This window comes from Lodderomyces beijingensis, assembly GCF_963989305.1.
Source record: "Lodderomyces beijingensis strain CBS 14171 genome assembly, chromosome: 8".
Lineage (NCBI taxonomy): Eukaryota > Fungi > Ascomycota > Pichiomycetes > Serinales > Debaryomycetaceae > Lodderomyces > Lodderomyces beijingensis.
Window position 1 is genome coordinate 290,946 of NC_089977.1, and position 15,294 is coordinate 306,239.

Consider the following 15,294-nt stretch of genomic DNA (forward strand, 5'->3'; position numbering starts at 1 on the left):
CAATTGAACAAAGCCCCCCCTCCCCCCGACATCCCGACCTCCCGTTTCTTCTTGATATATCTCAAGGGCGTCATGGAGAAAATATACGGAAGACAAGGTTGATTTGGCGGTTCTTTAAGCAAGTAGCAACCGAAACGAAGGCTTCACTAGATAACTGCAAGGTCGGTTGAGTTGGAAACGTTGTTGTTGTTGTTGTTCTTGCTTCACCATTCTAGAACCAAGGTTGATATAGTTCGAGCAACTTGCAAATCTGTTGCTCAATTGCAGTTACGAAGCTTGTTTTTGTTAAAATATTTTCGTTCTAGACTGAGACGACAAGGTGAAATTCTACAATCCAGAAAGGATCAACAAGTCGGAATTAAATGATATTGGTGCATGAGCAAATAAACTTGCGCTCGAAGCAGCCAATCGGGTACACCGGTGGACTTAGTACCCTGTATCTCTTGATGTGGTGCCTATTTATCCACTTGAGCCAGGCCAAAAAAATGGTAGTTTGATAGCTGTTAAATAGTCCCTGTTCCGTACCCCACTTTCACCCCCACCCCCACGCACCAGAGGGGCGCTGAGCCAGAGTTAAGTTGAACTGTTGACCAGGTGAGAACACCACCGTGAGAACTGAACCCTTGCCGTACAGGGAGCAAAGCCACAACGGGAAGTATTCTGATAACGAGATAACCCGACAAACAAACAAGCCTAAAAAAGAAATAACAATAAATGAAAAAGAACGCAATTTCAGAGGACTTAGACAGGGTACTAAAAAGCTTCGCGTGGCCGGAAGACATGACTGTGAGATTTTTTCTTACTTTGACAAAGGTTGCCAATCGCTCGAGCATCGCACCTCCTTTTGTTCTTTGCCTTGCTTTTCAATGGTGGATCTGCTCCTGCTACGCACATCAAGATGGATTTGGCTCTTCATATTCTAAAGACGTTTGCGTGGTGCCATTCGACCTACCTACTCGAACAATCGGAGGGTAGGAGCGCAAATAAATAGCAAACGTTTGCATTGTTCTTCATTTACTCTATTATCAGGCCATCCTGAGATCGGCAAGTAAAAAAAAAAAAACAAAATGTCGAGCTTTATAGCCATCTGCCCTCTCGTCCACTCATCCACGGGTAGCACTTTTAAAGGGGGGGAAAGGGGAAACACTAGAAAAATTCAAGAGCTGAGAGGAGTTGCTTAATTAGGTCAAGGTTAGAAGCATCAAACCCTGTTGGTGAGTTACGGTTTGAAGAAAGAACAGAAAAACAAAGGAGAGTATGCGCTTGAAACCCTGTGCTTCTGTAGTGTTGGCTAAAAAGATCTGCGAGACCTGATCCAGTGCCAGTATCTCTAGGCAAGTTCGTGCCTTTGAACAATACCGCTCAAAAAGCTACGAGAAGCTTCGTACATCATGCCGGCGTAGATCTGGGCTTTAGCTCATACTGGATGCATATAACTGCCGGAGCATCACGAGGGCTACCAGATCTGCAAAACACCCTCTCTCTCTCTCTCGTTCTGCTTTGTTCATAGCTGGCTAAAATTCTGGGTCACATAAGAGCTTGTGAGAGTAAAGCGAGTGCCGCACTGCGAGATCTGCCTGGGGTGCCGCCCGGCAAGAATTTACGAAAGACAAGCCAACCTGCGTCAAGCACTGGTGTAAGTACTGCCCACATTCAAACCTCATTGAGACTTTCGTCTAATTTTTGCTTTTTTTTCTTTTTAGTTGTGCAGAGTGTGATGAATCGCTGTGTACATGTCGGAAATTTGTGGGATAGCTTACCAAGCCCAAACATTTTGCAGTTTATTTTCGGAAATACTGACTTTTTTTCGGCCGCTTTCGCTTCTTTTTAGTGGACGCAAAAAGTTGCTACGGGGTGAAACCAGTGAACTTTATTTCAAAAGTTGCTGTGTCAACCGGCTGTCGAAGCTCATCGTCGAAGAAGTGTTCGTAAAGGGTTCTTCTCTCTTTTGTCTTCTTCAACTCACGCTGGTTATTTAGGTAAAGTGCGCTAAAGGGCGTTATTTCAGAAGCGATAAGTCGCTCTACTTTTGCGAAAAGGTTTCAACGCGAGGCACCTAACCTTCTTTAGTCATTAATTGCAGTCTCCAGCGGGGAGAGTGAGCAATAGGAGGCAAGATGAGTGAAAGAAATGGGGAGGCGGGGGGGGGGGGGGGTAGAGCTGGGAGCTGACGGTGGAGACGAAGGAGATAAATAGGAGATTAAGGAGACAATTAGGAGAGAATAGGAGACAGGTCAAAAAAGCGTAGAGATTGAAGACCGTGGGGGGGGGGGTTTTCTTTTTGGTTTTTTATTCTTTTCACCATTCTTTAGTTTTCTTTCCTTCTGGCATCACCGAGCCACACTCTTATCAAAACACGGTTACTTCAACGGTGGACGATGTGTCATCTCGAGGTAAACTTTTAAACTTTCGCAACTATCAGCTTCAATCCTTCTTGCAAAGACCGTGCTTTCCAGAACGTTTTCTTTCGAAATGCTTAAACTTTTTTCCAAAGTTTACTCCAACTCTGCATTTTTTTGAACTATTTGCTTTTTCACCGATACTGTTTGACTTTTTTCATTGTCTAAAAACCGCTCTTTCTCTCCTAGATTTGATCAAAGTCGGTAGACAATTTCCATTTAAAGAAGTAAACGTTGTGGTGACTACGTGTAAAAAGATCTACCATCGACGTCTTATTGTTATCAATGGAGTGGCTTCATATCTTGAAAAATAAAAAAAAAACCAACAAAATAACAAGCACGACAAAACGATTTGCAGTATCGACTCGAGACCTGCTATGAGAAAAAGGAGAAAAGAATGAGGCTGTTCCAAGACCGCCTCGCGACTCGTCCAAACGGCGGTCCTTGAAGTCATTAAACAGCATTGACGATAGTGCATCTCCTCTTCATGTCCCACTGCTCGGCAAATTTTTTTTTTAATTTGGATAAACGGATGACAAAGTGAGACGAGTTTTTCAATGCCCATTGCCCCACTTATTCTTGCTCATAACCGGTCGAATGCTTTGCGCTTAGACTGATTTCTAGCTCGTACATGTAGCCTGGGATCTTTTGCTTCTTTTTACCCTGTGAATGCTGCTCCGTCTCGCCAGGCGTCGTGGCGCAATTTTGGCGCCACTTAGGACCCTTTGCAGCATCAGTCTGAAAAAAAAAACTATGAGAGAGAAAGCGGACGACGATTTTGTGCGATGTAAGCGAATTTGGGATGTACTCGTTTCGCAACCACCTTGATTAAAAACCCTTAGACCCACGCTAGAATGGAAGCCTAGTTAGGAAACCCACCTTTTGCTTCCCTTCTGGAAATCATCCGTTTCGGTGGTTCCTTTTGGTTTTTGTTTTTGCTCTCTCTGTAGTTCACCGGGAGTTGTCCAGGGCAGTTGTGGTTGGTTCTCCGCGTTGTATAAAGATGGTTGCAAATCCCGTGTTCCCAGAAGAACCATGAAAGGTTTTTACCTACAGCTTGATCGGTATCCTCATTCACAGTCGCTACAGCAAAGTTTATACCAAAAGATGCATCTTAAAAAGCTTCTATTGCAGTTGCTTCTCCTTTTCCAAGGTGCAATTGCGTTGACAATCACGCAAGACACAGTTACAAGAGGTACCATCAATCTAGGTATAGGCTCCATCACAATCAATAGCGGAGCCTACTGGTCGATTATCGACAATGCAGTCTCGGCCTTTGTGGGCGACTTGACTGTTCAAAAGAAAGCTGCTTTGTACATTAGTTCCTCGAACCCACTCGTTGGGCTTCAAGTAACTTTGCTTGGTGTTCTCAACTCGATACGAAATGACGGTATTATCTCCTTCAACTCGTTGAAGACTCTTATTGCTCCAAACTATAACTTGATCGGTGCGTCTTTCAGAAACACCGGTGAAGTGTACTTTGCTGCCGATGGAACCAACCCACCCACTTTTGGCCTTACTGCTGCTGACTGGCAAAACTCGGGTTTGGTTGTGTTTCACCAGAACCAAGTTTCCAAAGCGCTTGTCAACTTGGGTACTCCATTGTCGTCAATTACAAACACGGGTTCAATTTGTCTCCATAGAACTAGCTATCAACAATTGACCTCAATTAAAGGTTCGGGATGGTACGTGTTAAAAAAAAAGAGCCTATGGTGGGAGAAAAAAAAAAATTAAAAGGGTGGCGCAGAAAAGCAGCCACCTAAGCCGAGTTATTTTTTTTTCAAACCATCGCTACCATACGAGACTTTTCAATCACGTGACAGTTGATCTTTTTCAAACCCACCAACAATAGTGAGGCCGCAATTTGGTTGCAACTTTTTCCTTACTAACTAATAACCCCTTAATCTAGTATCCAAGCCCAGAGCTCAACGATTTACATCTCCAATGCTGTGCTTCCAATTGACCAATCGCAAACCTTCTATCTTGCTGATTCGGCTGCTTCTATTGTGATTCAGCCATTGAGTCTTCCAGCCACGTACACTGTGGTTGGTTTCGGTGGAGGCAACAAGTTGGGTCTTACCCTTCCCTTGCTCTCAATTCCAGTCATCGGTACTCCAGCAGTGCAGTACGATGGTAGTAGTGGTACGTTGACCTTGACTGCATTGGGTGTTGGTTTCTTGAACTTGCTTTCCCAAAAATTCATCATTGGTCCCGGTTACGACTCTTCAAAGTTTCAAGTTGTTACGGATTCAAGTGGTATAATTCCAAACAATTTGCTTGGGCTGGTTCAATATAATGGTCCCGTGCCTAATCTGAAGGTGCCTTCTGTGTGTTTATGTAAACCTCCACCAGACTTCCCCACATCGGCTTCGTCAGCTGTCAGTTCGTCCACAATTGCATCATCATCATCATCGTCGTCGTCTTCTTCTTCAGTTGCGACATCATCCTCATCGTCGAGTGCCAGCATCACATCTGCTGCCTCTTCGTCATCCTCAAAGGCGTCATCTTCCGCTGCTTCCTCGTCATCGAGCGCACCATCCAGCTCAGCCACTTCGTCTTCAAGCTCAGCATCTTCGAGCTCGAAAGCATCCTCAAGTGTGTCGTCGGCCGCATCCTCCTCCTCCACTGCTTCCAGCTCGCCGTCTACTAGCCTGGTTTCTTCCTCAACCGTTCCACCCACTTCCAGCTCAAGTTCTTCCTCGATTGTGACATCTTCATCTTCATCCTCACCAATCAGCTCAAGCAGCAGCTCAGTCACTTCATCCTCACAAGTGCAATTATCAACAGCATCGTCAAGTGTTGCAAGCTCCACTTCTCCTACTAGCTCAAGCACCGTTAGCTCTTCCTCCTCGCAAGCAAATTCGAGTAGCAAATCCACTTACAAAACCGAGTACACCACTACCTGGACCACAACCGAGTCTGATGGTTCAGTTGAGACCGACTCTGGTATCGTCTCGGTGAGTGATACCTCGTCGACTACCATCACCACTTTCCCACACCCATCCACTTACAGAACCGAGTACACCACTACCTGGACTACAACCGAGTCGGATGGCTCAGTTGAGACCGACTCTGGTATCGTCTCGGTGAGTGATACCTCGTCGACTACGATCACCACTTTCCCACACCCATCCACTTACAGAACCGAGTATACCACTACCTGGACTACAACCGAGTCTGATGGCTCAGTTGAGACCGACTCTGGAATTGTCTCGGTGAGTGATACTTCCTCGACTACGATCACCACTTTCCCACACCCATCCACCTTCAGAACCGAGTACACCACTACCTGGACTACAACCGAGTCTGATGGCTCAGTTGAGACCGACTCTGGAATTGTCTCGGTGAGTGATACTTCCTCGACTACGATCACTACTTTCCCACACCCATCCACTTACAGAACCGAGTACACCACTACCTGGACTACAACCGAGTCGGATGGTTCAGTTGAGACCGACTCTGGTATCGTCTCGGTGAGTGATACCTCGTCGACTACGATCACCACTTTCCCACACCCATCCACCTTCAGAACCGAGTACACCACTACCTGGACTACAACCGAGTCTGATGGCTCAGTTGAGACCGACTCTGGAATTGTCTCGGTGAGTGATACTTCCTCGACTACGATCACTACTTTCCCACACCCATCCACTTACAGAACCGAGTACACCACTACCTGGACCACAACCGAGTCGGATGGTTCAGTTGAGACCGACTCTGGTATCGTCTCGGTGAGTGATACCTCGTCGACTACGATCACCACTTTCCCACACCCATCCACCTTCAGAACCGAGTACACCACTACCTGGACCACAACCGAGTCTGATGGCTCAGTTGAGACCGACTCTGGTATCGTGTCTGTTTCGGACACCTCGTCGACTACGATCACCACTTTCCCACACCCATCCACTTACAGAACCGAGTACACCACTACCTGGACTACAACCGAGTCGGATGGCTCAGTTGAGACCGACTCTGGTATCGTCTCGGTGAGTGATACCTCGTCGACTACGATCACCACTTTCCCACACCCATCCACTTACAGAACCGAGTACACCACTACCTGGACTACAACCGAGTCGGATGGCTCAGTTGAGACCGACTCTGGAATTGTCTCGGTGAGTGATACTTCCTCGACTACGATCACTACTTTCCCACACCCATCCACTTACAGAACCGAGTACACCACTACCTGGACCACAACCGAGTCGGATGGTTCAGTTGAGACCGACTCTGGAATTGTCTCGGTGAGTGATACTTCCTCGACTACGATCACCACTTTCCCACACCCATCCACTTACAGAACCGAGTATACCACTACCTGGACTACAACCGAGTCTGATGGCTCAGTTGAGACCGACTCTGGAATTGTCTCGGTGAGTGATACTTCCTCGACTACGATCACCACTTTCCCACACCCATCCACCTTCAGAACCGAGTACACCACTACCTGGACTACAACCGAGTCGGATGGTTCAGTTGAGACCGACTCTGGTATCGTCTCGGTGAGTGATACCTCGTCGACTACGATCACCACTTTCCCACACCCATCCACCTTCAGAACCGAGTACACCACTACCTGGACTACAACCGAGTCTGATGGCTCAGTTGAGACCGACTCTGGAATTGTCTCGGTGAGTGATACTTCCTCGACTACGATCACTACTTTCCCACACCCATCCACTTACAGAACCGAGTACACCACTACCTGGACCACAACCGAGTCGGATGGTTCAGTTGAGACCGACTCTGGTATCGTCTCGGTGAGTGATACCTCGTCGACTACGATCACCACTTTCCCACACCCATCCACCTTCAGAACCGAGTACACCACTACCTGGACCACAACCGAGTCTGATGGCTCAGTTGAGACCGACTCTGGTATCGTGTCTGTTTCGGACACCTCGTCGACTACGATCACCACTTTCCCACACCCATCCACTTACAGAACCGAGTACACCACTACCTGGACTACAACCGAGTCGGATGGCTCAGTTGAGACCGACTCTGGTATCGTCTCGGTGAGTGATACCTCGTCGACTACGATCACCACTTTCCCACACCCATCCACTTACAGAACCGAGTACACCACTACCTGGACTACAACCGAGTCGGATGGCTCAGTTGAGACCGACTCTGGAATTGTCTCGGTGAGTGATACTTCCTCGACTACGATCACTACTTTCCCACACCCATCCACTTACAGAACCGAGTACACCACTACCTGGACCACAACCGAGTCGGATGGTTCAGTTGAGACCGACTCTGGTATCGTCTCGGTGAGTGATACCTCGTCGACTACCATCACCACTTTCCCACACCCATCCACTTACAGAACCGAGTATACCACTACCTGGACCACAACCGAGTCGGATGGTTCAGTTGAGACCGACTCTGGTATCGTCTCGGTGAGTGATACCTCGTCGACTACGATCACTACTTTCCCACACCCATCCACTTACAGAACCGAGTACACCACTACCTGGACTACAACCGAGTCTGATGGCTCAGTTGAGACCGACTCTGGAATTGTCTCGGTGAGTGATACCTCGTCGACTACGATCACCACTTTCCCACACCCATCCACTTACAGAACCGAGTACACCACTACCTGGACTACAACCGAGTCGGATGGCTCAGTTGAGACCGACTCTGGTATCGTCTCGGTGAGTGATACCTCGTCGACTACGATCACCACTTTCCCACACCCATCCACTTACAGAACCGAGTATACCACTACCTGGACTACAACCGAGTCTGATGGCTCAGTTGAGACCGACTCTGGAATTGTCTCGGTGAGTGATACTTCCTCGACTACGATCACCACTTTCCCACACCCATCCACCTTCAGAACCGAGTACACCACTACCTGGACTACAACCGAGTCGGATGGTTCAGTTGAGACCGACTCTGGTATCGTCTCGGTGAGTGATACCTCGTCGACTACGATCACCACTTTCCCACACCCATCCACCTTCAGAACCGAGTACACCACTACCTGGACTACAACCGAGTCTGATGGCTCAGTTGAGACCGACTCTGGAATTGTCTCGGTGAGTGATACTTCCTCGACTACGATCACTACTTTCCCACACCCATCCACTTACAGAACCGAGTACACCACTACCTGGACCACAACCGAGTCGGATGGTTCAGTTGAGACCGACTCTGGTATCGTCTCGGTGAGTGATACCTCGTCGACTACGATCACCACTTTCCCACACCCATCCACCTTCAGAACCGAGTACACCACTACCTGGACCACAACCGAGTCTGATGGCTCAGTTGAGACCGACTCTGGTATCGTGTCTGTTTCGGACACCTCGTCGACTACGATCACCACTTTCCCACACCCATCCACTTACAGAACCGAGTACACCACTACCTGGACTACAACCGAGTCGGATGGCTCAGTTGAGACCGACTCTGGTATCGTCTCGGTGAGTGATACCTCGTCGACTACGATCACCACTTTCCCACACCCATCCACTTACAGAACCGAGTACACCACTACCTGGACTACAACCGAGTCGGATGGCTCAGTTGAGACCGACTCTGGAATTGTCTCGGTGAGTGATACTTCCTCGACTACGATCACTACTTTCCCACACCCATCCACTTACAGAACCGAGTACACCACTACCTGGACCACAACCGAGTCGGATGGTTCAGTTGAGACCGACTCTGGAATTGTCTCGGTGAGTGATACTTCCTCGACTACGATCACCACTTTCCCACACCCATCCACTTACAGAACCGAGTATACCACTACCTGGACTACAACCGAGTCTGATGGCTCAGTTGAGACCGACTCTGGAATTGTCTCGGTGAGTGATACTTCCTCGACTACGATCACCACTTTCCCACACCCATCCACCTTCAGAACCGAGTACACCACTACCTGGACTACAACCGAGTCGGATGGTTCAGTTGAGACCGACTCTGGTATCGTCTCGGTGAGTGATACCTCGTCGACTACGATCACCACTTTCCCACACCCATCCACTTACAGAACCGAGTACACCACTACCTGGACTACAACCGAGTCGGATGGCTCAGTTGAGACCGACTCTGGAATTGTCTCGGTGAGTGATACTTCCTCGACTACGATCACTACTTTCCCACACCCATCCACTTACAGAACCGAGTACACCACTACCTGGACCACAACCGAGTCGGATGGTTCAGTTGAGACCGACTCTGGTATCGTCTCGGTGAGTGATACCTCGTCGACTACGATCACCACTTTCCCACACCCATCCACCTTCAGAACCGAGTACACCACTACCTGGACCACAACCGAGTCTGATGGCTCAGTTGAGACCGACTCTGGTATCGTGTCTGTTTCGGACACCTCGTCGACTACGATCACCACTTTCCCACACCCATCCACTTACAGAACCGAGTACACCACTACCTGGACTACAACCGAGTCGGATGGCTCAGTTGAGACCGACTCTGGTATCGTCTCGGTGAGTGATACCTCGTCGACTACGATCACCACTTTCCCACACCCATCCACTTACAGAACCGAGTACACCACTACCTGGACTACAACCGAGTCGGATGGCTCAGTTGAGACCGACTCTGGTATCGTCTCGGTGAGTGATACCTCGTCGACTACGATCACCACTTTCCCACACCCATCCACTTACAGAACCGAGTATACCACTACCTGGACTACAACCGAGTCTGATGGCTCAGTTGAGACCGACTCTGGAATTGTCTCGGTGAGTGATACTTCCTCGACTACGATCACCACTTTCCCACACCCATCCACCTTCAGAACCGAGTACACCACTACCTGGACTACAACCGAGTCGGATGGTTCAGTTGAGACCGACTCTGGTATCGTGTCTGTTTCGGACACCTCGTCGACTACGATCACCACTTTCCCACACCCATCCACTTACAGAACCGAGTATACCACTACCTGGACCACAACCGAGTCGGATGGTTCAGTTGAGACCGACTCTGGTATCGTCTCGGTGAGTGATACCTCGTCGACTACGATCACCACTTTCCCACACCCATCCACCTTCAGAACCGAGTACACCACTACCTGGACCACAACCGAGTCGGATGGCTCAGTTGAGACCGACTCTGGTATCGTGTCTGTTTCGGACACCTCGTCGACTACCATCACCACTTTCCCACATGAGCTGTCTACTGGCCCAATAGTGTGCAAGAGAGGGGATATTGACTGTTCACTGGCTGAATCAACATTCAGAACCGAGTACACTACCACTTGGACTACAACCGAGTCGGATGGTTCAGTTGAGACCGACTCTGGTATCGTCTCGGTGAGTGATACCTCGTCGACTACCATCACCACTTTCCCACACCCATCCACCTTCAGAACCGAGTACACCACTACCTGGACCACAACCGAGTCTGATGGCTCAGTTGAAACCGACTCTGGTAACGTGTCTGTTTCGGACACCTCGTCGACTACGATCACTACTTTCCCACACGCATCATCAGGTAGTGAGTCATCCGCTGTTTCGTCGAGCTCGTTGTCTGCCTACTCATCGGAGCCATCCATCAGCCCAAGCTCGGCTTTCACCACCGAGTTTACCACTACTTGGACTGCTACTCTTTCAGATGGCTCTGTTGAGACTGACTCTGGAATCGTTTCGGTGAGTGACACTTCTTCGACTACCATCACCACCTTCCCACACGCATCATCAGGTAGTGAGTCATCCGCTGTTTCGTCGAGCTCGTTGTCTGCCTACTCATCGGAGCCATCCATCAGCCCAAGCTCGGCTTTCACCACCGAGTTTACCACTACTTGGACTGCTACTCTTTCAGATGGCTCTGTTGAGACTGACTCTGGAATCGTTTCGGTGAGTGACACTTCTTCGACTACAATCACAACCTTCCCACACGCATCATCAAGTAGTGAATCATCCGCCGCCTCATCGTCATTGTCGGGCCTGACCTCCTCAAAGACCTCCTCATCTGATCCAAGTTCCGAGTCATCTTCCCTCAGCCTTTCGTCGGTATCGGGTCCAATCTACTCATCATCTGTTGACGCTATTCCTTACTCGTCGGTTTACCAAAATACCGAAACCTCAAGTAGTACAGGAACTGCTACTGCTGGTTCACTGGAGACAGCTTCAGGCAAGGGTTCGACCACTGCTGAGACCACAGTCACAGGGTCTGGTGCTACTGAATACACTAGTACTCAGTTGGTTCCTACTAGTCAAAGTGGACACAGTACCACAAGTTCTATTGGGTCTTCTGCTCCTGGAGTGAGCAATTATGCTGCCACCTCATCTCAATCAAGCCAAGTTGGCTCGTCGGAGACATCTAATGGATCGGCTTCGGGTGTGGCATCGAGTTCGACATCGGGTTTGGCTTCAGGTTTGGTTTCAAGCTCTACTACTGTCGTCACTACTGCAACATCCACTGTTGTCACCACCTCCAACGGAGTGGTGTACACTGAAGAGATTACTACAATTGAGACCGTGACAGTCCCATGCTCCACAACTGAGAATCAAGGAAAAGGCGGTGAAGCAACTCCAGGACCAATCATCAGCAATACCAAGAGTGGAGCTAGTGCTTCAAGCTCTACTACTGTCGTCACGACTGCAGCATCCACTGTTGTCACCACCTCCAACGGAGTGGTGTACACTGAAGAAATTACTACAATTGAGACCGTGACAGTCCCATGCTCCACAACTGAGAATCAAGGAAAAGGCGGTGAAGCAACTCCAGGACCAATCATCAGCAATACCAAGAGTGGAGCTAGTGCTTCAAGCTCTACTACTGTCGTCACGACTGCAGCATCCACTGTTGTCACCACCTCCAACGGAGTGGTGTACACTGAAGAGATTACTACAATTGAGACCGTGACAGTCCCATGCTCCACAACTGAGAATCAAGGAAAAGGCGGTGAAGCAACTCCAGGACCAATCATCAGCAATACCAAGAGTGGAGCTATTGCTTCAAGCTCTACTACTGTCGTCACTACTGCAACATCCACTGTTGTCACCACCTCCAATGGAGTGGTGTACACTGAAGAGATTACTAAAACCGAGACCTTGACAGTCCCATGCACTTCCTACAGCTCGGTGGGTAATTCGGGAACTGGTAATGTTGCAACTGGAAGTCCTGGTGCAACAGGTGGAGTAACCACACAAAACGGAAATGGCCAGCAAGAATCTACTGGTACAAGAACTGAAACAAACTCAGTTGGAGCAGGAAACAGTGGAAATACAGGCGAAACGACGAAAACCGTTGGTACAGGCTCTATTGCAACTGGTGGATCAGCCAAGACCCAAGGTCAGCAGACTGTGATTTCCGGTGGTCAGCAATCCCCAGCTACTGCAGCCTCACCTTCAAATGGCGCTGCTGGTACAAATACGAGTGGCGCTGCTAGCGGACAAGCCACTGTTGAGACGACAGGTCAGAAAACAGGCAAAGGTTCAGGTGAAACTACCACTCTAGGACAAACAGGTGCTACACCTGGTGTTCAACATTCGGGTTCAGCCACTACATTGTCAGCAGATTCAGTTAATACGGTAGCTCCTGGTGGAACTCAAGCCACCACCGCTCAAGGCTCTACAGTTGCAGGTGAAAAAACGCAAGCCAGTGCTAGTGCTGGTCAAGGTTCGGGAACTTCTGTGGCTAATGGTCAAGCTACTGGAGTTGTCTCTGGAACTGCTCAACATACTGGCTCTACCGGCTCTCAATCGGGCGCCGGTAATGGTACTGGAGCACCTCAGCAGTCTCAAGCTGGAACAGTATCTGAAACTGTTCAACCTACCGGCTCTACTGGTTCTCAATCGCAAGCTGGTAACGGTGTTGGCTCAGGAGCCCAACCTACCGGCTCTACGGGCTCTACTGGTTCTCAATCACAAGCTGGTAACGGAGTTGGCTCAGGAGCCCAACCTACCGGCTCTACGGGCTCTACTGGTTCTCAATCACAAGCTGGTAACGGAGTTGGCTCAGGAGCCCAACCTACTGGCTCTACTGGTTCTCAATCGCAAGCTGGTAACGGAGTTGGCTCAGGAGCCCAACCTACCGGCTCTACGGGCTCTACTGGTTCTCAATCACAAGCTGGTAACGGAGTTGGCTCAGGAGCCCAACCTACTGGCTCTACTGGTTCTCAATCGCAAGCTGGTAACGGTGTTGGCTCAGGAGCCCAACCTACCGGCTCTACGGGCTCTACTGGTTCTCAATCACAAGCTGGTAACGGAGTTGGCTCAGGAGCCCAACCTACCGGCTCTACGGGCTCTACTGGTTCTCAATCACAAGCTGGTAACGGAGTTGGCTCAGGAGCCCAACCTACTGGCTCTACTGGTTCTCAATCGCAAGCTGGTAACGGAGTTGGCTCAGGAGCCCAACCTACTGGCTCTACTGGTTCTCAATCGCAAGCTGGTAACGGAGTTGCATCTGCAACAAGAACAGGATCAGCATCAAACCCATCAGGAGTTGCAAACAACAATCCAAGTTTGTCATCATACACTTCGGGATTCACCACGTCATCAATCGGTGCACCAGCACCAGCATCTGTATCATCTGCATCATCGTCCAACCCAGCAGTTGTTGTTCCACAATCTGAAAACTCGTCATCTAGTTCATTTAAACTTAACAAGAGGTTTGCTCTTGTTGTTGGGTTGCTTACTACTGTTGTCACTGTTATTTAAAACCTTTGATGACTGCGATACCCTAGCACCTAACCAAACAACCAATCATCGAAACAAGCAACCAAACAACCAAACAACCATACAAAACACCCCACCACTTAAATTTCTTTTCTTTTTGATTTCGCCATCGTCGTTTAAACTTTTCTTCAATTCTTTGATCTTGTACTGTGTGCATTTTGAATTGAAGTTGATTTCGGTCCTTTAGCTTTGACTAGCAAAAGGTTATCCCATTTATGAATTCCCGTTTTATTTGCTTATTTGTCTATATATTTATATTTATATTTGTGTTTTAGAGATTAGAGATTATTAGAATATAGGAGATCTTTATGGATATTTTGGGTGATTGTAGAGCTTAACTTGGAGTAGAGGTACCAGTGGTGGCGTTGGCTCTGGTTTGTGGATTGAGACTCGTCTGCAGCATGTCACGTGCTGAATAAGGTATAACTATCACGGGCACGCACGTGAGTCCAGGTCGATGCAAGTTCATTCCGCAATCCCGCTTCAGCTTGAACTTACGCCAAATTCACTCTCTTAAAAGCAAGAATCTGTCGCTCGCGGCCCCTTCCCTTCAAAATCTTCCTTTCCTTCCTCTATTTTTCTTTTTTTTTTCTTTTTCGCTGGGCTGGTAAAGCGGTGCATATTCTTGCACGCGACGGAAGATGATGATGCATGTGTGGGTTTAGGCAAAATGGGGTAATTGCAGTTGCTGAATCGGGCAACTTGAACCCCCCACGCCACTTGCACTTCCCAGTTTGATCAGAAAAAGCAAGCGACGGGTCCAAAGAGGTAGATTCTATAGGCGAGGACATGCCAGTTACGTCTTTTTTTTTTTTCGAAATGGCTTCCTCTTCTTGTGGGGTGAAAGTCGGAAATTTTCCTTTTTGGTTTCTTTTTTTTTTGGTTTCGTCTCACAAAGTACCCATTGGGTAATTTGGCTGCAATAAATTGAAAATCGAAATAATTGAAAATGAACAGACGGTGCCAACGTTGGAGATCAGGCGGATAACTGAACGGAAACTGATTTGATTTCGACCGTTGAAAAAAAAAAAAAGCTACAAGCTTCAAGCTACAAAACACAAACTAAAGTACAGATAATAACAATAATGACAAGTGGGGGGAAAAAACAACATCAATAACACTTGCTTCAACCTCAACCTCAACCTCAGCCTCTCCCTGCTTTACCCTCTAAAAAATGTGTAAAGTAGGAAGTGGCGCGGGACAAAAGGTTTTACTTTTTTCTT

General features: G+C 48.4%; 1 protein-coding gene across 1 annotated transcript; it reads left to right on the forward strand. All coding sequences in view use genetic code 12, as the record gives it.

Annotated features, from left to right (window-relative positions):
- Positions 1–3,506: 3,506 nt before the first annotated feature.
- LODBEIA_P58720 (uncharacterized protein) lies at positions 3,507–14,053 on the forward strand (the record flags this gene model as incomplete). The annotated part of the gene is made up of 2 exons (XM_066976252.1): positions 3,507–4,084; positions 4,309–14,053. The coding sequence occupies 2 exons, from the start codon at positions 3,507–3,509 to the stop codon at positions 14,051–14,053; spliced, it is 10,323 nt and encodes a 3,440-aa protein (XP_066832810.1).
- Between the last annotated feature and the right edge of the window lie 1,241 nt (positions 14,054–15,294).